The 27,981-nt window shown below is 46.5% G+C and overlaps 1 protein-coding gene across 1 annotated transcript; it reads left to right on the top strand.

The window, feature by feature from the left end:
* The first annotated feature begins 36 nt into the window (after positions 1 to 36).
* Positions 37 to 14,533, top strand: LOC144943323 (galectin-9B-like). Its single transcript, XM_078870697.1, has 9 exons — positions 37 to 160; positions 2,290 to 2,378; positions 4,642 to 4,852; positions 8,954 to 9,073; positions 9,275 to 9,370; positions 9,500 to 9,520; positions 10,794 to 10,882; positions 12,473 to 12,635; positions 14,186 to 14,533. Exons 1-9 carry the CDS (start codon positions 119 to 121, stop codon positions 14,333 to 14,335), a joined length of 981 nt encoding a protein of 326 aa, XP_078726823.1. The 5' UTR covers positions 37 to 118; the 3' UTR covers positions 14,336 to 14,533.
* Positions 14,534 to 27,981: the final 13,448 nt, after the last annotated feature.

The following is a 27,981-nucleotide window of genomic DNA, read 5'->3' as shown; positions in this document are numbered from 1 at the left end:
CGACTTCCTTGTTCAGCCCACTTGCGTTCCGCCTGTGCTTCGCTCCCTTTCACTCTTAGCTGTTGCACTCCTCTAGGCTCCTCTAGGCTTTGCGAGAAAGGGAGAGAGAAATCAAACCATGGCGTTTTACGCACCAGTCCAGAGTGATATCGTCAACCCGGTAAGTGACAGTTGTACACCCACCCCTTCGCTGCTCGCGAAACAAATCGTCGTCTTTAAAGACGGGAGACACACCGTTGTGCGCTGAGTGGTTGTTATTTTTGTCTGTCCGTTTGATTTCTCCTCTAGAATTCGCTTGCGGGAGGACGTGTTTTGTTTGATTTCTCTCTGTTTCTAAGACTTCGCAGCGATACAACAGCTGCGTAGCTCTGCCATTGGAAGGGCATCTGGCGGTCGGGAGAGTTGCGAGTTTTTAATCCCGATGAAGCGAGTTACGGTGCCGCATAACTTCGTGGGGAAGTCAACGGACCTTGGGAAAATGAAATTTCAGCGCTGTAAACGAGTGATACAATCCTTACCCGATACTTGTCGACGCTCTCCAACTAAGATTGCAATTGTTGATGCGCTCACTCTGTCCGTCCGTGTCACATCGTGAGGGGGGACTAACGTTCGCCAAGAAGATCCTACGTGCCTCAAACGTGGACGGACACACACCAGAGCAATTATTATTATTAAGTGCAAATATTAAATATGTTTGCCGTGACGGCTACCGGTTTGTTTCAATGTTGCTACTTGGAATGGTGCATGGCCTGAATGTTGCTTTACTCGAATGCGTTTGCTAACTCGCCGTCTGAAATATTTTACATTTAATTCCGCAACTTACATTGTGTTTCACTGTCGTAAGACACCTTAACGCTAAATGTTTATTAAACTAATCAAATCGTTGGCCTCCAAACGGCTAAATAAATAATTGTGAAGGTAAACGCACACGCTGGAAAGCGTGTTGCAGTCCAAGGTGTGAGAATTAATAGTTCTCATTTGTTTAAAATAATGGTCCCGTATTAGCCTACGAAAACTAATGGGCTTACGACAAAAAAAAACGTTGACCGTGTATTTTTTGTATGATCAAAAATGTAACCCAGATATCTTCTTCAATAAATATATTTATATAGCAAGGATAGGCACAGTGCATATACATAGAGGCAGAGTCATGTCAATGTCAATCGGTTTGTTTTCATCGGGTGAGAGAATTGAAGACCGGAGATGAACTTTTCTAGATTTTTTTTCCATTTCCAAATTAGCAATAACATCTACAAATGGTGTTTTTGCGCACAATCTCATTCTCAATAGAGAGTAATGCAAGGGGGGAGACAAGCGGCGTCGTTGTCCTGTGGTTTATTACACTGGTCAACACACTTTTTCTGGCATAAGGTAATTTTGGGGTGCTAATTCCAAATCTGGCATCAGTTTTTGTCTATCACGTCAGGTTTTTGAGATATCAAATATTGCATTTTCAATAAAAACTGCAGAAGAAAAATATTAAATAAATGTGGATATCTACATAAAATGATATTATAAACACACTATCCAAAAAATACAGCGCCATATTTTAACACTAAAGCAGTCACTGACTGGCAACAACTTGCAATCATAAGTGACAGACTTAATTTCGGGTAAAATCAATGAAAATGGGGGTATGCCGATAGCATAAAAATAATGTGATAGAGAAAATCTGAGATCAGATTTGGAATCAGCACCCTGAAATTAGTCTAAAACAGCTGCAAAAGTCCAGGCCAGAATTTTTTTTTTCGACCAGTGTTGGAGACAGTTTGTTTTTGTTATCAGCTTTAGCAAGTGACAGCGGCGGTGGGAACATGGGGCAGCAGCAGGAACTGTAGAAAGTTATCACTGAAGACCTACGAAGCAGAAGTGCCTAGGATCTACAAGAACCTGAACCCGGCCCTGATGACACTGACCATCAAACCGGGCGGCTCATTGCTAGAGCAAGCGACTCACTTTTTGATAGTTTCAGTTCCTGGTTGGGGGTTGACTCAGTCCATCATCCCTCAAGGGTTGATAAAATATCATCGTTTTGTGAGAAAGTCAAACGTGTATGTGCCATGAACAGACTCGATCCCGCCATAGAAATGTGGAATTTCCAATAGTGCCTAAGTGCCGTAAAGAGAAGATGAGCATCCCAGCAATGCTGATATGAGCAGCACATCGCTTGAACAAAGCAAGAATAAGGGGCATAAAATGAAGTTTTAAAGAAATCTAAATATGTGTACTTTAACGTTCTTAAGTCGGACTGATGTGCTACCTTTCACCACACCTCTGTCCTTCCTGCAGGCCATCCCATACGTGGGCATGATTTTTGGGGGCCTCTCCGATGGCAAGATGGTCATGATAAAGGGCATGACGCCCCATCACTCCGGAAGGTAAGGTCATATCCTGGAACTTTTGAAAAATTCCTTTGAAATGCCACCCACACATATTTATTTATTTATTTCCTTTCAATTTCGATCTATTCTCTAATTAGTCTTGGCCATTCGTAGCTAGTTTTGCACAGAACGTCAACATGATCGAAATCAATTGAGTGTCCTCGTTGGCACGCGTGTTCTTTTTTTTGTAATAATTTGAACCGTTCAGATAGCAACCGACTTAGTGCTGCTCGTTAGCGAATCATCAACTAATGCTTTTACAGGCCACCAAACTTCAATAGTGATTACCGTTGGTACGGATATGTTAATACACACAATTGACAGGAAGGACAAGATCAATGGGCTCACATAATGTGCATGCATAATTTACGTTGACTCGTTAATACCCCCCCCCCCACTTTGCGCAAGAGCGCAGAAGCGTGGTCACCACATTTACGCCTCTATTAAAAGAGCGAAACAGGTAAACCTCTCCACAAATCTGACTGTCGCCTGATGAAGCTAGTTGTAATTACTGACGAAACGTCGTACTCAGATTGCAAACGTTGTGGCTTGGCTCTCCAACACACCGGTGTGCTGTACTAGTATACTACACTATACACTACTACACTATACACTACTATACACTACTACACTATACACTACACTATACACTACTACACTATACACCACGATACACTACTACACTATACACTACTACACTGTACACTACTACACTATACACTAGTGCTGTACTAGTATACTACACTATACACTACTACACCATACACTACACTATACACTACTACACTATACACCACGATACACTACTACACTATACACTACTACACTATACACTACTATACACTACTACACTATACACTACTACACTATACACTACACTATACACTACTACACTATACACTACTACACTATACACTACTACACCATACACTACTACACCATACACTACACTATACACTACTACACTATACACCACGATACATTACTACACTATACACCACGATACACTACTACACTATACACTACTACACTATACACTAGTGCTGTACTAGTATACTACACTATACACTACTATACACTACACTATACACTACACACTAGTGCTGTACTAGTGACGAATTGGCACGTTCTGTTTACGTGACAACCCTTACTAGTTGGCTGTGTCGGGTGGTGGCGGGTTTAACGACACATTTATATATTTACACGATCTAACCCCAAAAAACCTCTATTATGGATGATATTGGTCGCGAAAGCCAACTACGTGCTAAACTGGCCATCTGTATTGTTGGCGATGGGGAAATTCCGATTGGAATGAATAATCGTCAATATGACAATGATGCCCTATGCGTCTCCTTCCCAATGGTGCAGTACTCATCTCCATTGGCACCACTCAGCCAGCTGCGGAAATTCCACATTCCTATGGCAGGGGTCAGGCTTTCTATAAGATAACCACCAGTCTTGTTGCGATTTATCTGCCTCGCAATTACCCACGAACCCATTGCACAGAACACATAAAGTGAAAATAATCGACCTCTTCCAAGATTGGATGCTTTTTCTGAGCATAATAATTTATTTTAATCGATTCAACGAGGGCTTTTTACGCACTGTATGCTCCGTGTTGGTTTCCCATGAAGCGGTACTCCTTTTATTCACCTGGGAGCGTTGATTGGCCAAGACGATACCTTGACAAATTTGTTTTTTATTTGCAGCTTTATGGTTGTGATTTATTACGCCAGCACAGTGGCATCCAACCAGATGCGTGGATTAAACCAAGGCTAGAGCTGCAACACAGCATCACAGTGCAAGGTCACTGTGAACATTGTTCAATTGTGGACCAATCAACTTCAAGGACAGTGCATATCATTATCAGAGTTGTTTCTTTTTGTTTGCATTTTGAATGCTTGTGTTGTGGTTATTGCAAACATGATCCCTTGTATAAAGGTGTCAGTTTTGTACCCGTTGAAAGGGTAAAACCCTACTATTAGATCCAAAAACCTGTCTTTAATCTGAACATGTTCTCAAATCCAAATTCTCCTGTTTCTGTCTCTCCGTTGAATGTCAACCATGCATCTGTCCATGCTTCTTTGCGCGGATGCAGCACGGCTTAACTTTCGCCAGACCCAGTCCACGTCGGCAAGCCGAAATATATTTTCCCCGTTATACTGGATGCACACCGCATCCAGTATAACTCTGGCGACGGCCGTGGCTGCGGCCCCGTGCCGCTCACTCCAGGTCTCCTTCTCCCTCCTCGCTTGTTCAGGTTCCAGATCGACTTCCAGTGCGGGTCGGCCGTGACCCCGCGGGCCGACGTGGCATTCCACTTCAACCCGCGCTGGGACGAAGGGTCACATCAGGTGGTGTGCAACACGCTCCAGCGGCAGGCGTGGGGCAAGGAGCAGAGGGCCCACAACACCATCATGCGCGGCCAAGCCTTTGAGATCATCTTCATGGTCTCCAACCACAACTTCAAGGCAAGTCTGAAATGACTCGAAGCGGCTTCCTGCTCAACGTAACAATTGCCAGAAACGCGCTTCGAGAAAAAATGTGTCCACGCTCGACAAACCGGACGCGCTGCACAGGTGAGAATTTTTTTGAGTAAAGCATCACTGAACCGACGCATTGGGATAGCTAGTGTATTACCATTTACAGTCCGATGTCACTCGGCCGGTCGACGAAGGGCACCCCATACGTTTCAGTCATGAAAGTTGTTTGACTATACTTCACCGTGCTGATTAGTATAGGACAAACAAGAGTGGTGGGTGAGGGGGGGGGGTTAAGCGGAACAGAAACCACAGATGTTATCCCTCCTTGGCCAGGAATTGAACTCAGCCAGGCCGCACAATGCAGTACACTCACCTGTGCTTGCCTAATCCCTCGTACGACGAATGAAAAAACAAAATACGAAAGTAAATATGAAAAAGTCCTATCTATGGATACAAATTTTGTCACGGTTTGCGGACGTGAATTTATTCAAGAATCAGTGTGTTTTGTCAAAATTTGTAGGATCTCATTCGTATTTTTTGTTGCATTTTGTACAGTCTTGTTCAGCTGTTAAGTATGTTTTGTCATTTTGTTGTTGTCTATTTACGCGTCTTAGAACATTTTATACTCGCTGGTTATTATTCTCTCCGATTTACAACATTTTTATACTTTAATTAAAATGTTGATGTGGGCGCTTTGCGGCGATCCTTTTGCTAAAGGCGCGATACAAAATAAATAAATAACACACTCAATCGGCTATGTCACCGATTCACTCCGTTAGTTTTTAACGTAACATTCGCATACAGCTCGCGTACATTCCTTCACAAATGCTCATAACCGTTAGCACAACAAAATTGTCACGTACATAACGTGTCATTCTAAATGTTCTCTACATTGACAGAGCCCTTTCGCACCTTTCTTTGACAACGATGCGCTGTGCGTCACGTCCCGAGAGTTTGTGTTTTTTTTACGACTCGTGTTTGAAACCTGATTGCCTGGGCGGCGTGCCGCGTGACGGTGCCCGTGGAAATATTTAGAGCCCGCTAAACGCCCACGCGCAAAAGGTAAAGATTCCTCGCACGGAGTAACGCAATCGGCGCTTTCCGTTACGACTCCGAAGAGGCGTCGTTGCAACGAGGCTATTTGCTGTAGATAAACTTTACGTCCGCGCGGTACAACTCGGCTGATGTTTTCACACTGTCCAGTAACAGGCCATTGCGGGCTGTGGTTGCAATTACAGTACTATGGAGCCGCTGTTGTACCCTGCAGCCAAAAGAAAAGCCATTAATTATCAGTGGACAGAGAAGTGCAGGTGTGTGTGTGTGTGTTTGTTGAACCTCTTTTGCACCGTATGTAGCCAATTGTGATAATTGGAGGTGCGGGATGGATAACAAACTAAACACAAAAAGCAGTTCTAAAGAAACTCGTTTTCAATGAAGATGTAATGTGCTTAGCTCCAGTGGCTTCCGAATATCGAAATTGTGACGTTTAACTGCCAAGTCTGCAAAATAGGTGACCGCACGTTATGGGAGTTAATTGCCAACATTATTTCGTACGTTGTGCTTTCTGATCGATTAAACAATTACAATCCGCGATCTTAACTTTACATCATCATCCGATCATCTTGATTTAAAGCTTTCGTGACTGCAGGGATTCATCTTCTTGGTTCTTTCGGTAAAGTGACGTAGAAGGGAAGTAATAAAATATAAAAAATAAAACATAATAAATTATTCTCACGACGTTTCGGCCACAACGCAAGCAGCCGTCCTCAGATGATCGTCATCAGGTAGAACTCTCTCGTGGTATAACAATGCAACTGCAGCAGCAGCAACTGCAGCTCCCTTTGATGCTGTTAATCCTGCATAATGCACATGCATATGTAGTACTAATCACATTCCTGCATTTCCCATAAATATGCTAAATTCCTCTTGATATGCAAATTCCTTTGTCAAGGCGCCCAGCTTATATATATATGCTCCAAGCTCTTGTGCTGTTTCATTCAGACTCTGTCGCCTCGACGGACCTGGTTTTCACCTGAGGACGGCTGCTTGCGTTGTGACCGAAACGTCGTGAGAATAATTGTATTATGTTTTATTTTTATTATTTTATTACTTCCCTTCTACGTGACTTTACCGAAAGAACCAAGAAGATGAATCCCATCATCATCAACTATAGTCGTTCCACTGCTGGATAAAAGCCTTCCCAAGCGCTCGCCATCTCTCGTGGTTCGAACTTGATTTGAAGCTTTCGTGACTGCAGGAGTTACTCTTTGGTTCTTTCGGTAAAGTCGCGTAGAAAGAAAATAAATGTAATAATAGAATGCGACGTTTCGATTGCAATCGTCATCAGGTAGAACGCTCTCGTGGTCTAACAATGCAACAATCCGTTGAGCTCCCGCACGCCACAAAATAAAACATGCTTCGAGTAAATATACGGTCCATGAAATACATGCGGAGAAGGACAAAAACAAACCCCTTAAACTATTTGCATATGGGGAGATTGAATGCCAAATATACAGGGTGCTTAAAAAAATTGTTTTAACACTTCTGAGAATTTGCAACAACGCCACAAGAAAAGTGCCCCCGGGCTCTGGAGACCACCTGGAGAAGATTCCAGGCACGCGTTGACAACGATGGCGAAAAAGTGGAGACTCCTTTGACTTTTTGAAGTTATTAACATACATTTATTTTCATTTTACCGTGTATTATCCGTTCTTTTTCCACTAAAATCCGTAGTCCCATATAGTGTTAACATGTTTTTGAAGCACGCTGTATTTTTTTAATAGGTCATAAATTCATTGCGCTGTTCTTTTAATCCTACCATGGCTTTGCTCCCCGCAATCACCAACCCACGTGGAAACCAGAGTGGTGAAGTATGGCCAAATAAACTCCCAGAGTCTACATAGTATGGGGACGCCTTCATCCAGCAGTAGACTGGAGAATGGGGATGTACACGTCCGCTGTACATACCAGCAGAGGCCACTTGCGATGACAGGGGAAGCCGACTGCGACATGTCACTGTTTGACATTCCTAGCAAACCAGCGCAACCATTTGGCCGCGTACGACCTGCTTAAAACTGGATCTTCTCGGAATCCAGTTCACACGAGCCGACATGGTGGACTTCTGTGTTTCTCAATCACCGGAGGTGTACATAGCGTAATTGTAGAACTCTATTTTGGATGGAGAAAATGATGAAAGTGGATGGATTTGCTGTGGTGTATGGTGAAGACTGGAGATTGGGCAAACTGGCTCCGACCTTTGCCTAAACGAGATAAGAGGCGGACAAAGGTCGCGCCAGTCGTTACATTCTTTTTTTACAATCGCTGACGGGATAGAGGGGCAGCTCTGCAACGGCTCGCTGACTTCACTTGACTGCTGGCAGAAGCGCCTCACTGCTGGCAGAAGGGCCTCCGCAATAGGGAGCTCCGGGGAACCTCCCAATTGACGGAATTTTGGCCTACTCTTCCATACTGGTCAAGAATCTTAGAAGAGTTGGGAGTACCCACTTTTGACCCCACCACACACACACACGTGACCTGCCAATTGACTAAACTGGATTGTAACCATTTACAGGGACTCCTCTACTTACGAATGAGTTAGGTTCCAGAGGTCTGTTCGTAAGACGATTTGTTCATAAGTCCAACTTTACTCCGTTCAATTCCAAACGTGTTGTGCGGCATGTATACTAAAAGCAGGGAATGACTTTCAAAGTTGTATAATCTCCTGTAGACGTCGATGCCACTGGTTCATCATGTTCTGCAGATGTAGATGCCACCACTGCCATCTATTGCGCGGAGGTTGAACTTACGACTCTCGGTCTGAACGGCAACTGGACATACGGACAAGTGTGTTCGTATCTCTGAAAGTTCGTAAGTTGAATGTTCGTAAGTAGAGGAGTCCCTGTATATTGCTGGGTGGACATAAAGCGGGGGCTTCATGAGAAACCCACCAATTGTTTCAACTACCGCCCAGGGAGATCAATGCAAACGGGCGACCGAATAATAACAATAATGGTGAAGCAGTGGTGTGTCCTGCAGGTGGCACCATCGGCTCTGGTCATGATGCCATCTTGATCTTGCGTGCTGTGCCAGGTGGCAGTGAACGGGTCCCACTTCATGGAGTACCCGCACCGCATCCACTTTGCCAGCGTGGATACCCTGAGCATCGCGGGCACCGTCAACGTCTACTCCATCTCCTTCACCCAAAACCAGGTGCGTCCACCAGGGCCAGGTTTATCTTTTATCTGCCTCCCCGAGCCAATCGTTAAAATTTGCCCCAACAACACGTGTAAGCTTTCGAAGGAATCTTTGTCAACATTGTACTGTATACTAAACACACACACATATCTACAGTACGTGCTGCATGTTTGCTATGTCAATGGTGTTTCACCAGGTTTCTTTTTTCTTCTTCAGATGATCCCTCAACCTTTTCCACCAACGTATCCACCGACACAGATGATGCCCCCTCAATTCATGCCAGCGCAGCCTCCACCATACCCAGGTGGACTGGTGGGTGTCCCCATGACCTCTCGCATGCACTGATCATAGCGCGGTGAGCAATCTAAGCTGCCCAGTCTGATTGCATTCTGTGTCTCCAGTCGATTGATCATAGTGTGTGTGTGTGTCTGCCTTATTCAGATGACCTTGGCCGTGAACCCAGTAAGTAACTTGTCTATCACATTAATTATGTTATTTAAATTGTAATTAATTCACCTTCTGCATTTTCTGTGTTTTAGGATTGACCTTTTTACCCTGTATTTAAACCAAAAGTTGGAGACAAGTCTTATACTCTGGTTGGCATCAAACAACATTACTAGAACTTTATTAACGCCAGATACATCGGTGGGGTGCGTCTTACTTTCCAGACCGTCTTATAATACAGATGACATGGTATATTTGGGGGCAGTAGTGGTGTAGTGGTTTTCGTGCTGGGCTCTGAATCCGGCTACCTGAGATTGTTTCCTGATAACGGATAACATCAAGGTCATGGTCCCATCCACCCCTTCACCAACCCGCATTGACCAGCGTGGTGATGTATGGCCAAACAGCCCTCACGGTACGAGGCCTTCATTATAAACCGTTGTTATTCTCAATACCTTCACAAAGGGTTCCTCATTAGATCGTTTCAATGTGTCATTAGTTCAAAGTGAAATTTCTAAAATCAGTAGCCATATCTTGATTTGAAGCTTTCGTGACTGCAGGAATCCATACTCTTTGGTTCTTTCGGTAAAGTCACGTAGGTAGAAAAATAAAATAAAACAGTAGCCATAAACATGTCACACCAGTCCAGTGGGGATTAGTCTCACAACAACTGCGTGATCTGTCTGCGGACCACTCACCCTGCCTCGAGAACGCTGGTTGCAGGCGTGCGTACCACCACACCTGGCAAAATTCATTCTTGGAGGAAAGATTGCATCGGATGTTTTCAATTTTCTAGCAAAATAAATGAAGAAAGGAGTTGCAGAGTTCACTCGTCGGGGATTGTGGCGACCACACGGAAGGTTTAAGAAGGCGCTCGGAAAATTTAAAAGACCACGTGGGCTAAGCTTCTTTGTCTGCGAGGAGTAAACATGTACTTTGGCTCTGCGCAGAGCGTCCTGCTAATCCAGCAGGTGGAGCTTGTAAGCCTCGGCATCAGGAGCAAGACCAGTGGACCTCGATGTATGCTCTAGACGACGCACCACAGTCTTCAGAGCCCCAAGACGATCGTTAAACAAGGGACAGGAACATTTTAGCAACGCCACCTGTGATCTAAGTGGTGCAAGGCCATCGATGATGGTTTCTTTGCTTTTGTAGAAGGGAGGTAAACCCATTGGACCGAGCCACAACCATCCAATGAACCAATAAACTTGGCTTTGACAGGGCATGTGGGAGCATCAACCTAAATATTAAAGTTTCCAACAAACATTAATTTGTTGATATGATTTACCAGGCAGTGCCGTACAGCTGTGACATCCCTGGAGGATTATACACCGGACGCATCATCATCATGAATGGCGTGGTCAGCCCCAAAGCTCACCGGTGAGGGCTTGGGACGGGAGAGACCTCCTGAGATGAGTTATACACTCTGAGTTATACAGTATGGGTCACTGCCAGCGGTGGCTCATGGATCCGAGTGCAGGAGGCCACAAACTTCACCCTGGATGTCTCACATAGAGACCCATATAAACACACAGAGACCCATAGATTCACACAGAGACGCATAGACTCACATTGAGACCCATAGACTCACACAGAGACCCATAGACTCACAGAGGCCCATAGACTCACACAGAGATTCATAGACTCTCACATAGACCCATAGACACACACAGAGACCCATAGACTCACACAGAGACCCATATACACACAGAGAGACCCATATACACACAGAGAGACCCATAGACTCACACAGAGACCCATAGACACACACAGAGACCCATAGACACACACATAAACCCATAGACACACACAGAGACCCACAGACTCGCATAGAATTCCCCAGAGAAAGTGGAATACGATGGCAGTGGTTCTGGCAAGCGCTTTGTCCACCAGAGTGGCGCCTGCAGTTCACGCAGCTTTCCATGAGGTGCGTGGCTTCTCAACCACAGCATACACACTGCTACTGCTTTCAAGGGAAAGATAAATGTGTAATTACTGGTAATTAATTCAGCACAGGGAGTTGAATGGTTGTAATAGCAACACCATCTGACGTGAGAAAATAATGTGTTTTTATGTTCATCAGTTTTATTCTAAAAGTGTTTTGTTATTATCTTACATTCACTTGTTTCCATTAATTTCCAAAAGGTTTCATTACGAGCTGTCATTCATTTACAGCACTTGAAACAACGTAAAATTGTCTGAGAGGCTCAAAGTGGTGAGTCGGCTCTGCTGAGATCCTGGGTTTGAATCCAGACACCCACCTGTGATTTAGCCAGGTTCCCACATGCCGTGAGTTCATGGATGCACAAAAAACCCATAGCATAAAATTAGATTTTGCACTTCATTTGGCAAAATTCCAACTCTGATGATTAAAGCTGTCAGTGTGACTGTCATGCGATGGACATCTCAGAGGGAGCTCTGTGATATCCACTTCCATGGGCTGTTCTTTAACACAAAGGGTTGCACTGCCATGAGAGATGCGAATGGATTCTTCGTCTTATTGCGTGACGCTGAAACTACAAATGGATTAAAATTTGGAGAATATGGCCAAATAACGTTTAAACAAAAATAGGGCATTAAACCTACTCTTAGGTTTTTTTCAGTAAAGTCACGTAGGTAAAAATAAATAATAAAAATAGAAATAATAGAAATAATAATAGAAATAAAATTATAAATCACTTGATACAGTACATTTAGCTGTGACGGTCCCACCTGATGACGGAGACTTGTGTTGCCTCCGAAACGTCGTGATTTCTAAGTTTATTTCTATTATTATTTCTATTATTTTTATTTTTTATTTTTACCTACGTGACTTTACCGACAAAACCGAAGAGTATGAATCCTTGCAGTCACGAAAGCTTCAAATCTAGGCATAGAACCTGTTGTGAATACATTTCCCAAAACCCCTTCTGATGGTGGCCATCCTGTCGTTGACCCTGTTTGCTGTGCGCCACTCGCCTCTCGCTCCAGGTTCGCCGTCAACCTCCAAATCACGGGTGGCCACGTCCTCCTGCACCTTAACCCTCGCTTCGACGAGCACGTCTTCGTGAGGAACTCCCATCTAAATAAGTCGTGGGGTCCCGAGGAACGCCAGGTGCCCTTCTTCCCCTTCAATAGAGGACAGGGCTTCCAGGTAAGGTCGTGGTTGGCCCAAGCGGCAAATCCAGCTCAAAATTCACTTTCTCTACCCTGACATTTGCTAGTCCATGGGTTCAATCTTAATTTGTGTGCCTATGTGTGTTCTCTCTCTATGTATTTCTGTGATATCTGTCTGCTTATATGTCTGTCTATAGTTTTCTGGTTAGATTTTTGTTGCTATTTCATTTATACCTGATGATGATTGCTTGTGTTGCAATCGAAAACGTCGTATGCTATTATTTAATTTATTATTTTTTCTTTATACGTGACTTTGCCGAAAGAACCAAAGAGTAAGTCCATGGGTTGGTAGGTTAACTTGCACCTGAGGTCAACTCTTAAGTTAAAAACGACAAACTTGGCGCTGACCACAAATATGTGTCCGTTTGTCACAGGCACTTACTGCATGTAAGAGAACACAAACAGAACACCATTTTGTCTTCACATCTAAACATTGCCGATAGATTTGGAGGATCCCCTCTGAGTGTATTCAATCCCGTCACTTCACTGTTCACACCTCCCATGCTCGATGCATCATTGTTATTCCACTTTTTTGGTTATTTTAGTTCTAGTTGTGTAAATGTGAAGTACGAATCGTGTAGAGCTATAAATCAAAAATGGGACGAAACTTGTAATTGCACAACTTATTCAAGTGGTACCACGTCGACAGGAGTTCACAAGCACAAAGAACATGAACCTCAATAGCACATGCGCTAATGGCCATTTCCAGAAACGACACCAATTTTTTTTCATTTTAAGGCCGAAGTGTAATTTCGGCACATTTTAGTATGACATAGCAATGCGATGGCCGAATTGCAAACCTCCTATAGGGTTTATCATACTGCTACAGCAAGATTATTACAGCACAGTATTTAACCATTGTAAGGCTTTTACACTATGAGATATCTTTAACCAGTGGCAAAATATAGTAGTAGGTTTTTACCCTTTTAAACTGGTACAAAACTGACACCTTTATACAAGGCATCATGTTTGCAATAACCACAACACAAGTAGTCATTTTTGTGGTTATTGCAAACATGATGCCTTGTATAAAGGTGTCAGTTTTGTACCAGTTTAAAAGGGTAAAAACCTACTACTATATTTTGCCACTGGTAAAAGAGATCTCATAGTGTAAATGCTTACCCCGAGCTCTCAATACTCTGATATTGCACTGTGTTTGAGTTGTACGCCTTCTGGTGTCATCTGGTCCAACACCAATGGGGACTAGGCTCTAAAGAAAGCCGTCTCGGGTGTGGATCAATCAACTTCAAGGACAGTGCATATTATTATCATTATCAGCGTTGCTTCTTTTTGTTTGCATTTTTGACTAGTTGTGTTGTGGTTATTGCAAACATGATTCCTTGTATAAAGGTGTCAGTTTTGTACCAGTTTAAAAGGGTAAACACCTACTACTACAACATTGTAAGGCTGTGTGTTTATTTATTGAGGTTGGGGAGGGGGTCGGGTGGGATGGGGGGCTGCTCAAAATCCGAGGCCCCGGGGGAGCTGCGATGTTAATCAGGGCCCTGCCCGCGTGATGTCCTGCAGATGAATATCCAGTGCGACCCGACCGATTACAAGGTGTCCATCAATGGGCAGCACCTCTTCTCCTACAATCATCGCATGTCGCCCGTGGGGAGGGCCGTGAAGCTGGAGGTGTCTGGGGACGTGACCCTCACCAATGTCCAGCTGCAGTAAGCGCAGCTCGTTCGCTCGCCGCACGGCAGAGGGAAGTCCTCCGCGAAGGATCGTTTGGCGGTGTCGCCAAACTCCGGCCCACCCCTCCCCTGATGTTGCTTTTTAGTCGTTGAAAATGTGTGCCAATCAGCTGATTACTCGTGAAGCAAAGGTAGTAAGTAGTACAATGATGAGCAACACTCCAAAAGACGGATTTTTGTGCTCCAACTGTCGAGTAGACACGTTTGCTTGAGAGGGCGTGATATAATCTGTAGAGCATGCTTTTTTTTAAATACAGTGATTGTGATGATTTGCTATGGATGACTGAATTAAAAAACTAACTTTTAAAATGTTGTTATGCTGCTGATTTATTGAAAAACCTTCGTGTCATCATCACTCAACCCGAGCCTGGTTCCATCTCCTCTCGCATGGCGGGGCCAGAGTAGAGCTGTCACGTGGGGTGATGGGGGGCACCTGAGACAAAGATCCCCCGTATAGCCTTGACAGATTGTTGGGGCAAGTGCTGTTAGCGAGCACCTATGAAGACCGGCACGGCAAACGAGGGGGTTGGGTGGCCAGCACCACGCCCGATTGCCCTTCTCTCCCGAGTAGCGATGTTTACACACCGCACCAGGCACTCATTTGAGGCTGAGTCGATCTAGGGGAGGCCCAGGACCGGTTCGGATAATTGTCACTGGTGTTGGCCGTGAGCGGGATTCGAACTCGGGTGGCCGGTTTGTGGCGAGCCTCTTCTTATTCCACGAGGCTGCTGGAGACGCGGAGCAACAAACGATAAATTCAAATACTAATTGTTTTTTTACCCTTTTATCTGGCAACTGACACCTTTTTACAAGGAGTCATGTTTGCATTGACCACAATACCTGCGGTCGGAATGCAAACAAAAAACACAACTATGATAATGTATGCACTGTCCTTGAAATTGATTGGTCCACACCCGAGACAGCTTTTCTTAGAGCCTAGTCTCACATGGTGTTGGACCAGATGACGCCAAAAGGGTAAAACAACAATTATCATCATTGGAACCTCATTTGCCAGTAGAAAAATATGATAATTGTTTTTTTATCCTTTTATCTGGCAACAAAACTGACACCTTTTTTTTACAAGGAGTCATGTTTGCATAGACCACAATACCTGCAGTCGTAATGAAAAAAAAACACAACTCTGATAATGTATGCACTGTCCTTGAAATTGATTGGTCCACACCCGAGACAGCTTTTTTTAGAGCCTAGTCTCACATGGTGTTGGACCAGATGACGCCACAAGGGTAAAAAACCAATTATCATATTTTGCTACTGGCAAAGGAGGTTCCAATGGTGACAGTTTCACATTTGAGGTGGCCAAGCCAACTCACCGCGTCAGGACTAGCGGAGAGTCGTACATCGCTGTGATTTCTCCTCCTCGCGCGTGGAACGGCGGGCCTTGTACCCTGCGATCATTCCCTGTGCTCGGCCAGTTCGCTGCGATGTCTCCATCGGAACACTTTTCAGGTCAGCCACGAGGCGTCGCTGTTGTAAAGGACTTTAACTTTGCGTCACGCTGAACATTTCGGCTCGCACTTGTGCGATGATAGGTCGGTATGACTGCTGTGCGCGACTTTGCTGTTACTCGTTAGAATGTAGCGCACTGGTTCGCGAAATGTGTTTCCAATGAAGCCTTGTGTTCAGCTCAAAGTCTGTGATTGTCAGTAGTGCATTACTGTACTGGGCAAATCGGAGAATATGATTCCAAAGCTTAGATCAAATTATGCAGCTTTATTGCATATCTGTCAAACCCTTATTAGTGCCTACCATACCAGAGACAAATTCAGACCTTATTGGTCACCCCGTGCCATTATAAATCTCGACGTTCATCCCATAAGGTCGCATCACAAGGGAGAAACACAAACAAATAGACAAAAAACTAATTCTGCCCGTATTGAAACGGCTTGTACGCCGTATGGACCTGCAAACTCAATTTCCCTGTACAAGAATGCGGGTAACCCGTATGGATTGACAGGTGTGTTATTGAGGCACATTCATCATCATTAGCCGTGGTCTATCCACTGTAGGATGTAAGCCGCCGCTAATCCGTCGCCATCTGGCGCCGTCTTCCAATGCAGCAATCCGTCGAGCTCCTGCACAAGGGCCAATGTCACTCTGCCACATCTCCGTGATGGGCAGTTTCTAGCGGGCGCGTTGTACGTATGCATGTTGAACTTCTTTCGCGCCGTACGTAGCCAACCCTGTTAATCGAAGGTGCGTTCACTCGTTGGGCCGCCACTCCATCACGAGTCTCGGCCACCAGCCATCAATCCCTTCTAGGCACTACTTCTCCTGCTGCCAATATCATGCCTACTTGCATTTCTCACTCATCCATTTCCAAAGTGATGCCCTGCTCAAATGCGCATTGATTGAGGCTGTGCTCATCTTCCGTCTCCAGCTCTGAGCCGATAATAAATTAAACATTCACATGACGGGGGCGGGCCTTGTTCATAGAATAGCCACTGTGGACCCCCCCCCCCACCAAAAAAAGTGGTAACCATTGAGTCGACACCCGAACCGGGATTTGAATTCGCGACCTTCCGGTTTGCGGGCCGTTCGCTCGACCGCTATCAACAAGTTAAAAGTTCTGGCGTTAAAAAAACGTGCCCAAAAAACATTTTCACGAAGATAGAACTTGTTTTGAGAGACCCTCAAATGTGACTGGGTGGTAGCATGGTGGCGGCGTATGCACATGCTGCTGCATGTACTTACCACTGCTGCGGGCAGTGGGAAGCACAGGCAGAAAGCCAGAGGTGGGGGGCATCGTCACCACCACCCTCTCGCATGCGGACAGCCGGGCCGCTGGCTGGGTTTGCCCCCCGGTGACCCTGGCCCTCGTGTGCTGTGTGCCCCCGTCTGCGGATGTGCCGTGGAGCCCACGGGCCCTGGTGGTGGTGGTAGTGGGTGGCAAAAGCCATCAATGCCCAACGGAGCGAGGAGGTAGGGGTGTCCCTCGCACACTCAACCCCCCCCCCCCCCCCCGTGCTAAAGATAGACGACGCTGGTTGCCTGCTGCAGCTGTAGAGACTGCAGGGAGGGAGCTGCCGGCTGTGTGTGTGGTGGGGGGGCGATGTTTTGTCAGTGTCCGCTGGTGCCGTTTGTTCATTTTTGACGGATCGACCGCCCACCGATGAAGCGGTCTGGCCTGGGAGATGCATCTCCCGGTGCCAGAAGGGAGCTGGGTGCAGCTTTACGGGGAGGGCACGGCGCGAGAGCGACACGGGAGAGTCGTGGGGAGCCGTCCTGGCGCCTGAGAGACCCAAACGATGGACATGGAACAATCAAACGAAAACGCACGTGTTGCTGTGCCCGTACGGCCCGTGTTGTCGACGTTCCAGCGCTGGATGAGGGCCTCCCCACGCCGAGCGGGGGTCGTGTGGGTTACGTGACAGTTATTGAGCGCTCTCATCAATGCGGGATGGTGAAGGCGGGGAGCACAGGCATTGGGGCAGAGTACAGCACAACAGTGGATTGGATTGGACGGCCCATCGGATGAGGACGTTATCCCCTCGGGGCCTACAGCGCCTGTTGTTATGTGCTCCACTCGCCTATCCAAGCACTGTCCAGCTATTGTAGTTTTTTTACTATTTTATACAGTTTAAACTAATGCGGAATTACTTATTGTTATTTGTGTAACTTACATTAGATTGATGTCGTGGTATGTTCACTTGCGAAGCGCTCAGTGGCGATGTCATTGTGAAGGGTTGTGGGTATATTTAAATTAAGATTGATTACTGAGATGATGCGACGAGACGGGAACACCTGGGTGATTCCGTCACGAAACAAGTAGCATCATTCAACTCACTCGCCTGTCACGTGGCGATTCTCTCAAATGCACGACCGTATTTCTGTTACATTATTTACCGCAGTGGCAAATGTAATTTCTGTTCCAGGAATCTACCGCGTAACAAGAACAGAAACAACAAGAATGCGTCGTGGGGAGGTTGGTGGTGGTGGTGGGAGTGTTATTCCAAGCGCTCTAAATGAAACACAAGCACGCGTTTGAAGTCGACGTGTGAACCCCCTAATGATCAACTCTGGGACTGGCTCCGAAAGAGAGGGGGGGGGGCCTTGTTCAGCCACGTGCCAGAGACCACGCTTTGACTTTTCATGTCTCCCTTTGATAGATTTGTATAATAACCATCGCGTGAATCTTTAATGCAGATGCTGCAAAGCGTCGAATGTACTTTGAATAAATGATGGATTGGATGTGGGTGGTGGGCTATGTTAAGCATCGTGGCTAGCTTCGATCTATTAACTATTAACAATTTTTTTTTTTAACCAGGTAAGGCCCACTGAGCTATATAGCTCTTTTTCAGACGCGATCTGGCCACTAATGATAGCTCCACGAAGTGGCTTATGTGGAAATATATAGCAGCCAAATACTCTGAACGCGTGTTTCTAAATGTGGAGGGGGAAACCGGAGGACCCGGAGAAGAATTCACGCGACCACGGAGAGAACATGCAAACTCCAAATTTATAGACGTCGGGGTCGGGATCGAACCCACGACCTCCTGGATACCAGGCGAGGGAATTAACATCTCGCCACCGTGGCGCCTATCTCCCGGCGCGGTCGATGAAACAATGGGACACGTTTATTATGCCAACGTTTCAGTCATCCCAGCCGTATTAATGGGTATACCTCAGTCGGTCAGGAGGTTGATTGTGGTGGGGTAAAGTGTGGGTACTCACACCCCTTTCAAGACCTCTGGACACCGTGGAAGAGTAGGCCAAATTCCCCTCTAGAAGGGTTATCGAGAGTGTGTCCTGGCTGGGGCCATTCCACCAGCAACAGCGTGAGCAAAGTCTAGGATTTGAAGGCAGGGGGGACTGTGTCAAGGATAACTGGCTGATTTGAGATAATTGCAGATGTGATGTGCAACAGCCTCGTGCAGTTAGGGCTACATTTCACACCAACACAATTTAACAAAGGGAAATGAGAGAAACTGATTCACCAATTTGGGTGTTTGTGGTGATGTTTCCACAGCATCCCATTCCCCGTTTAGAGAAATGTACAACTACGTCCACAAATTTATCTGACACCCGAATTTCGGTAAACGGCGCTGAGGCCAACAGAGAAGCAACATTACTAAAAAAAACCCACATGAGTATTCGTAAGCCTTCATTCATAATAAACCAATAATTGATTACTTTCTCTCTCCCACCTGAAGACGATTGCTTGCGTGGCGATCGAAACGTCGTGATCTATTATATTTTCTACCTACGTGACTTTACCGAAAGAACCAAAGAGTATGGATTCCTGCAGTCACGAAAGCTTAAAATCAAGATTTATTATATAATATACAACCTTTTTACAATCCACTACCAGATGAAGGTTTCCACATTGCTGTGTCTGTCGTGCAGTTTAGTTTATCTCTTTATTGATCAATGGGACGGTCCAGAGACTGATTACGATTTCACTCGCCACTGATGAAAACCGTGGAGTTAGATTTTACTGCTCTGTGATGGCCTTGATTTATTCCAATGCAAGCTACTTGGTACAAATTTCAATGCATCAAGGACCTCTGCAACTATTGAAACTTAAGCGGTAGAGCTCTGAACAACAGCATCTGCATTTATATAATGTCGAGACAGCAAAGCGAGTGAGAGAGCTATGATGTCCTATTGCCGTAGCAAGCGCACACAGCACGACACTGCGTAAGGTGCAGGACATTGGAGATGGGATTAGCACAGTGTTGTTTCCAATGTCTTTACCTCCCTGGCTGCTGCTGCTGCTGCAGTTCCACGTAGCATAGTACAACAGAGTGAGCTTGGACCTTGGGCTTCTCGGTGGTAAGCAAAGACCACTCACATCGCTCGCTTGGGGTTCAGTAATTGGTGAAAGTGGTTTGCGATGCATTGAGAATAAGTGCTCATTAGGGTTGCGCTTTTTGGAGTCTTATTTTCTGAGACGATACAATCGCCCCGCTTTTTGGTTTGTTTGTTATGAAGCTTGCGTCTCCGTGGGCAGAGAGTTGTGTTCACGATTCGCGTGTCTGGGCGCTAAGAGAGGGAGAGACATCACGAAGAACGGGGCCTGAAACCACGAGGCTCTGCTTCCCCCCTTCATCTCAAACCCTTCCACCCTCGTCGCTAATATCCGCACGGACGATGTACTTCGTCGACTGTGCCTTTCCAAACGAAGGCTGACATGTAGCCAGACATTCAAGGTGATATTAACTCCTTTTTATTGCATAAGAGTCGCGATGGCACTTTGGGAATTTGTTCGCTCGCATTTCATTATTTCCTCGCCTTTTGTCCTGCGGTGGCTCTTTCAAGCGTTTCACACCCAGCGATATTAGTTTGATGATATTCCGCTGGGAAATTAACACCGCGATGAGCGCAGTGCGTCTGCAGCGTAGGGTACAGTGGCAGGGTGGAAGGAGGTTTTTACCCTTCCTTGCCCGGCTATTCTCAGTGAGCTCCGTCCGTTAACATTGTGGCCATTACACCCAATAGACACGAGTTCCTTAACGCACCAACTTTGCACAGAGATTGACGTCCAATGTGTTCCGAGGGTTTGCGGTATAATGTCTTTAGAGCGAAAGGGCACCGGATCTTGCCTATGATGTAACTTGCAACTGCCTTAAATAGCGTGATCTAAGCCATTTATTGTTGTTTTCAATAAGCCACAGCAAGTCATTGTCAACGTCTCCTCTTTTGACGGCGGATAAATCATATATACCACGAACGCAGTGGGGAAAAAAACTTAACAAAGGACAGACATGAGCCATTCCCCAAAAACAAGGAAGTTGGCACGCGGAGATAATGAAAAGAGACAAATGGTGTTCTCATGTGAATTAATTCACTGATGCGCGGAATGTCATTTTGTTCAAATTAGCGATCATATTGTCTTCGCTGGCAGGGACTTGCCAAGGATTTTGCAATTAGAAGTATAAGAAATTGCTCGACTCCCTAAATGCATTGTGTCATATTGCTATGAAAAATAGAGCATGCCTCGAGTTTCCTGGCTGGCTGCTGGGCTGGCATCCTCTCCACCCCAACATTAACTCTGCTGTCGGTGGCAGCTGCGGGTCGTTGCCACCGAAGCTATCTGAGTAACTGGTACACGAGATTTTCCGTGGAACAAAACACATTCCTACGGAGGGAGTTGGTAGGAACGTTGGGTTGCTCGGTCAATGACCAGGGTCAACGGCGGCGTGGTGTATTCCGCAAATATGCCCAACTGTGAGGGCGGGCACAAGCCGGCGTGAGTAGGTTAAACGTTGAGTTTTATAAGGGCACCACCGGGTGACCAGCCCCTCCCCACCCAGCCTCACCCCTCCCACCCCCCACCCAGCCCCACCCTTCCCACCCAGCCCCTCTCCACCCAGCCCCTCCCCACCCTCCCCACCCTCCCCACCCAGCCCCTCCCCACCCTCCCCTCCCCACCCAGCCCCTCCTTCCCCACCCAGCCCCTCCCTGCACGACAGACGGACACAATAATCCCCTGTGGGCTGGTGGAACCAGGTGGTTCCTATGAGTATAAACATTGTATTGAAACTGCGGAAGAAGTTTAGAAGGCATTTAATAGATAGTGACACCGAGGATATGGGAACAACCAATACACAAGACTGACACGGTTCGTTTAAAATTGCTCCAACTTTTCAATTTGTGGTCCTGTGAATGTCATTATTTCCCCAGGACATCGTAGAGGCTATAACATATCTCACAATACGTAGTATATTGGCATTTTATTACATGCAAAAAAAAACTAATTGCGTCGCGTGCTCCGAGTACAAGATTGCGAGACGAGAGTGGAAATGACAGCCGTCATGTATTTTTTGTTGCAGAGCAGCAACGGATTATCTCTTAGTTTACACATTTGTTAAACTACGTGTAACACATTCCTGCGGAGGGAGCTGGTAGAAACGTTGGGTTGCTCGGTCAATGGCCAGGATCAACGGTGGCGTGGTGTATTCCGCAAATATGGCTGACTGTGAGGGCGGGCACAAGCCGGCGTGAGTAGGTTAAACGTTGAGTTTTATAAGGACACCACGGGGTGACCAGCCCCTCCCCACCCAGCCCCACCTCTCCCACCCCCCACCCAGCCCCACCCCACCCAGCCCCACCCCACCCAGCCCTTCCCCACCCTCCCCACCCAGCCCCTCTCCACCCTGCCCTCCCCACCCAGCCCCTCCCCACCCTCCCCTCCCCACCCAGCCCCTCCCTGCACGACGGACGGACACAATAATCCCCTGTGGGCTCGTGTAACCAGGAGGTTCCTACCAGTAAAAGCATGTCCTAATATTGAACGGAGCACATTTTTGTTTCACGCAAGAACTAATTCGCGTCCGCTGTATTGATTTTTGACATTCTTTTTGCTTCAACAATCAGAAACTTAGTCAAGGAAACATTTAATCGCAATTTCAGCTGAGTTATAACGATTCACTCCCAACCCCCTTGATTCGATGGATTAAGAATCAGGATATTTATCCTGGAGGAATCAGACGAGCTGCTGAAGCCCTTTTTTCACAGACGTCGTAACGAGCCGCCGCCACGCAGTAGTCGCTCACTCTCGAATCGAGGACGACGCAGAAGCACGAGGAGGAACCACAGACGAGCGGGAGAGCAGCAGCAGCAGCATCCACGTGGTGAGGAGCCAGCGCGACCAAGAATTGCCCAAGCTCTGCGATCCCCCCCATATTTTTAAGCATTGAGATGTTTGCAGCCAATTACTGCGTTCGTGTGCGGGAGAAGACTTCACTCGTGCGAGGGGAAAACATTCCGTCCCACATAGGTGGAACAGGTGGAGTCCACATATTTGCTGCCATTGCCTTCTGGCGAGCCCAGGGTATGGCCACTGTTTTTGCGCCCAACGGGAAGCAAGTTTCACAACATTTGTGCGATGATCTGCCAAGCCTCGTCTCCACAGTGCTTTGATTATATTACAGGCCACGTGCATTGCCACGACTGCCCGGCAAATTGTCAAGATTGTTTCGTGAGTCAACATTTGATATCATTCGTTGTATGGTGATGCCTAACGGATGAGTTATGTGCGTGTTTATTATAGGCTGTAGATCATGTTACATGTGATCATGAAAACAAAAAAAATCCTGCATATTTAATAGTCCTTGAAAACATATAACACATTTTGACTAAGATTGCCGAAAGTGGATTTAATATTTTAAAGCTTCTTTCATGGCAAAAATCGAGGTGGATTTGTTTCGAATCTCGGCACCGCACACTCGCGAAACTGCGGTACAATATCCATGTTTAATAGCGACGCGTAGCCCTGCGTATTTGACCTTGAGCTGTACGCGGAACGCCGCGACAGAGATGGAGCCACTCTCCTCCAAAGTGAGAGCGTCGATTCCCCCCCTCCCCCCGATGGGCATCGCGGCATTGCCCGCGATTCCCTCGGCGAGCGCGACACAGAAACCACAATCTCCAGCAACGCCGCACCACGCGGGGAATTCCTGCGGAGACGACGCCTGCACGCATGTCTCAGTAGACGGAGAAGGAACGGTGGTGCAGTGGTTCGCGCACCGCGCGCTATGGACTCTGCGACCTGAGTTTGATTGGCGCGCACGGCTAATATCGGTGGTGACATCCGAAGTGGTCCTGGGCACCGGCCTTTATCAACCCGCACTGACCAGCCTGGTGAAGTATGGTCAAACAACCCCCCCGTGACTGACGTGGCGTGGGAAGGCCTTCATCCAGCAGTGGATTGGAAAAAAGGACTGTAAATTTATCATTAGGTTATTATAAAAAAGAATGTTTTAAGTAATGTTGCAAAAAAAATCCCAACAAAAAGAGTTACACCATGCAACGTTTTCATTATCATTACTTTAAAAAATGTTTTACAAGGTCATGCAACGCCCGGACACCGAGTCTCAATATGGCTCCATTCAATTCCTAATTAGTCATACTTAGTCACATGCAGATTAGTTCTACCTAATTATCATACGCCACTGGCTGCCATCCAACAGAACAAAAAGCCGGGCCTTGGTTTTGATGTTGGGTCCCTTTTTTTTTAAACCACAAGTATGGACTTGCACAATGTGCTAACGGGCACTTTTAGAGGCTGTTGACTTGTAAGCACATCGGCGAATTTGTCCATCGAAATATTCGGCCATTAATCTGCCACCTCCCGGCGTTCACGGCAATGCCTTGGCGTTGTGTTAACCGTGCGGCCTCAGATTGATTACCTTGTTTTTTTTCGCTAGAACGACTGCATTTTGTTGGAGACAAACTGCCAGGGTAGCGTGTTTATGCGTGGCTGCACCGCTTTCTCTGTTGCCGGTTACATAAACACACGTCAGTTCTGTGTGTCCCGTATTCCCGTCGAGCTGACGAGCCGCTAAGCTAAATCAGAGCGCGTGCCAAGCATCGGAGATCGCGCATCGCCGCGGATTAGCGGGGGAGAAACGTTTCGACTGATTTCTGGTGACACACGCCATTGAGGAAGGTTGGTCAATTTGGCGCCGGACTTGTCACAGCTGTTACGTGCGATATTTGTGCCATTTTTTTTTATTCACACGCAAGGCCGCACGCGTGAATGCACGTTACGGAAACATACGCAGGTCAATGACGGCGTTTCGAACCGCGAAAACAAATGTGACAAGTGGGCTTGGGCAATACACGTCGTCACGGCCAGAAGGAACGGTGGGCCGATAGTCAAGAATAACAACGGGGTAGTCGGCCAAAGGAATGGAACGCGTCCGAGAAGATGGACGCGGAGGAAATGGAGCGATGAAATCAGTTCGTGCGTACGTGCTATGGGGGAGGTAGCTAGCAGCTGCATTCACATCCAACAGTGGCTTGATCATGGCGTACGATGATGGTGATGATGGCGATGATAACATGCATGGATGTACATTACCACACGTGCTTTGTTTGGAGGGGTGGGGGGGGGATTGTCTGTTTCTATATTCGTGCGAAACTGCATCCTGACAAAGCCGCGTGCTTTTTTTTTCGTTCCGTAAAGGGCAGCGAGGCATGCGGAAATATAAAATGTCAGGCTCTGCTGGCAAAAGTGACTCTGACAGTAAAGGGCTCGGGCGAAAGAAAAAAAAACACCCCGCGGTGTTGAGTGAGCGGAGATGTACAGCCGAAAATATGTCGCATTATGTCACCCGTGGTCCGACTTTTCCCTTTTTTGTTGTCTCATGTCTACATTTCTCTTTTTTCTGTTGTTGCTCGTATCGAATTCATTTGGGGCAGCGAGCCGTGCAGCAATGGATTCCTGAATCCATCTGTGCAGAGGCGTGAGTGTTATTTACCGCTGCACAGCGTACGTGTCGGTTTTGTATTTGAGGTACTCAGGGTTTACATTAATCACAAAACCATTCGTCCGTGAATGGAATTTGCCAAACATCCTGGTGCAAGACACTCCCAAAAAGAGGCTTGGAAAAATCAGCGAGGTTTTCTTGAGTAAACAGAGAACATTGTCGTTTATAATCATATTTTTGTACAATCATATTGTTTACAGCTGCACCACGTTTATATTGAGCCATAAAGCAAACGTGCCAATGTGAGATTTATTTTACGACCATCGAGATTTTCGGTGAATTATCGCAGGGCAGCCACAGTGCTGTCTTAAGTTAATTTTTCCCTGCCTGCCTTGAGTTATAATTACCAGGGGTGCAACAATGCATGATGAATACCAGTGGTTCCGAAGCCTACGATATAAGCATCAAGTGGAGTGGGAATGGTTTACGATTCGTAAATGTCGTAATTGGTTCCCGTCAACCAGGTGGCTCAGCGGTACAGAGAGAAGCTCGCAATCAAAAGTTGAGAGTTCAAGTCCTGGTTGGGGGTTGACTCAGTCCATCATCCCACCAGGTTCGATAAAATAAGTATCACTCTGTGCGGAAGTGAATGGTGATTGTCCTATGGATAGACTCGCTGTCACTGTAGAATGTGGAATTTTTACCACTTGCACAGGGCTGTAAACGGGAAATAAGCACCGCCTTAATGCTCATGTGAGAAAAAAAAAATCACTTTAGACTATTTTTTTGATCAGATAGCAAGACCCCTGCAGCCACCAAAAGCCACGACATTCACCACAACCTTAAAATGAAAATAACCGATCTTCGATTGGATCGCGACTGTGAATTGCAACAATTCATCAAATCATCATGGGGTGATAATGATCCCTCCACCTGAGTTGAACTTTTACAGACACTCAATGGTACAAACATCCCACTTAGAAGGCAATTATGCAGAGGCCAGGGCCCAGCCCATGTAGGATAACCAGAAGTGCCTCAAGGTAAGTGTCAAGGTGTCCTTTGTTGAGTAAATTATTCGTAAAAAAAAAACAAATATACAGCAGCATTTACATCCGGCCACTGCTGCTTTATGGATCCGAGACACGGACGCTGCCGAAGAAAAAATGGGTCCGGTGTTATGACAAAGAAAGCCATCGCACAGCACACTAGACTCGGAGACATCCGCGACACCATCACGGATAGACGCCACTTGGTTTTGGGAGACGTCCGGAGGTTACCCAAACAACACGCCGGCACTCGCCGCGCTCCGGTTGAGCATCGACGCACGGGCTGTGGTCCAGCCGGGCCCGTCACCGAACGCGTCCCCGCGGGCTGCCCTCGTCGAACCTGAGTGCCACAACCTCAGGAGGACCATGGGACACCATCCGGACAACTCTGACGAAGGCCGACGGTGGTTAGTGAGGGACCCCCGAGGCCTCGTGCTGGCTCAGAAGCACAACGATGTGCGTGTTGAGTGTTGAGCTGAGTTGAGTCACTCGGGGGTCAGAGCAGTGACCCAGGACCGCAGAGAACTTGGGTTCAAATATGGATTTAATTCACATTGTGATTAAATTGAGTTCGCAAGTGTAGCGAGTTGATGACCACAGCCCGTTACCAATGACTGCACACACAAAAACAACAATCCGTTGCATTCAGCTTGGCGCTTAATTCGGCAAAATTCCAATGATGAGAATTAGAAATACGCGAGGATGACTATCGTTGCGACACCCTAGCAGCAAAACGTATGATTAATGCAGTCGGCGGGATTATTCTCTTTTTGTCAAACTGGAAGTGTAATGGACAATGACCATGACTTAATTTCAGCTTCGATTTCGTTCGCATCAGCGGCCAGGAAAATATTTCCACACCCGGCACGCCACGTCCAGTATACATCTCGATATGGCTGCGTCTACTTCTGGTCACGTGTCACCTATTCCAGACTAGCAGTGCCCATGACAATATTCGGTGAAAATGTAAGCGTGACAATGACGCGAGATGAGAAATCACTCGAAGGATGCTTCCAAGAAGGAGGCTCCACCAACAAGGAACCAAAAACTCAGCACATTTGTTAATAACACTGTGGCCTTAAAAAGTTAAATATAATATAGCCAATATATATTTTTTAATGGCCCTTCTTCATAGCACGTAAATATGCAACTTGCGAGTTCAAATCCTGGTTGGGGGTTGACTGAGCCTATCATGTATGTGCCATGAAGAAGGGCCATTGCTCGATACGTCGCTTAGTGTATATATACACTTCAACGAATGTGTTCAACATTTTCACACCAACGAACACGTCTCGGTCGTGCGTGCGTGCGTGCACACCTCGGAGCAAGCCGAGCTCGCACGTGTCGTCGCCATCCAGATAGTACGGCTCGCACGCTATCCACCCCGTGGGTCCATCGAGAAAATA

This window comes from Lampetra fluviatilis, chromosome 30 (genome assembly GCF_964198595.1).
Source record: "Lampetra fluviatilis chromosome 30, kcLamFluv1.1, whole genome shotgun sequence".
Lineage (NCBI taxonomy): Eukaryota > Metazoa > Chordata > Hyperoartia > Petromyzontiformes > Petromyzontidae > Lampetra > Lampetra fluviatilis.
The sequence above is the reverse complement of the archived record's forward strand: the minus strand, read 5'-3'. Positions and strand labels throughout refer to the sequence as shown.

Excerpts from the sequence above, each read along its gene's own strand:
- LOC144943323 (XM_078870697.1), top strand. The coding sequence starts at position 119 with ATGGCGTTTTACGCACCAGTCCAGAGTGATATCGTCAACCCG. Across the intron at positions 2,379-4,641 it reads ACGCCCCATCACTCCGGAAG|GTTCCAGATCGACTTCCAGT; the intron begins GTAAGGTCATAT and ends TCGCTTGTTCAG. Across the intron at positions 9,371-9,499 it reads CACCATACCCAGGTGGACTG|ATGACCTTGGCCGTGAACCC; the intron begins GTGGGTGTCCCC and ends TGCCTTATTCAG.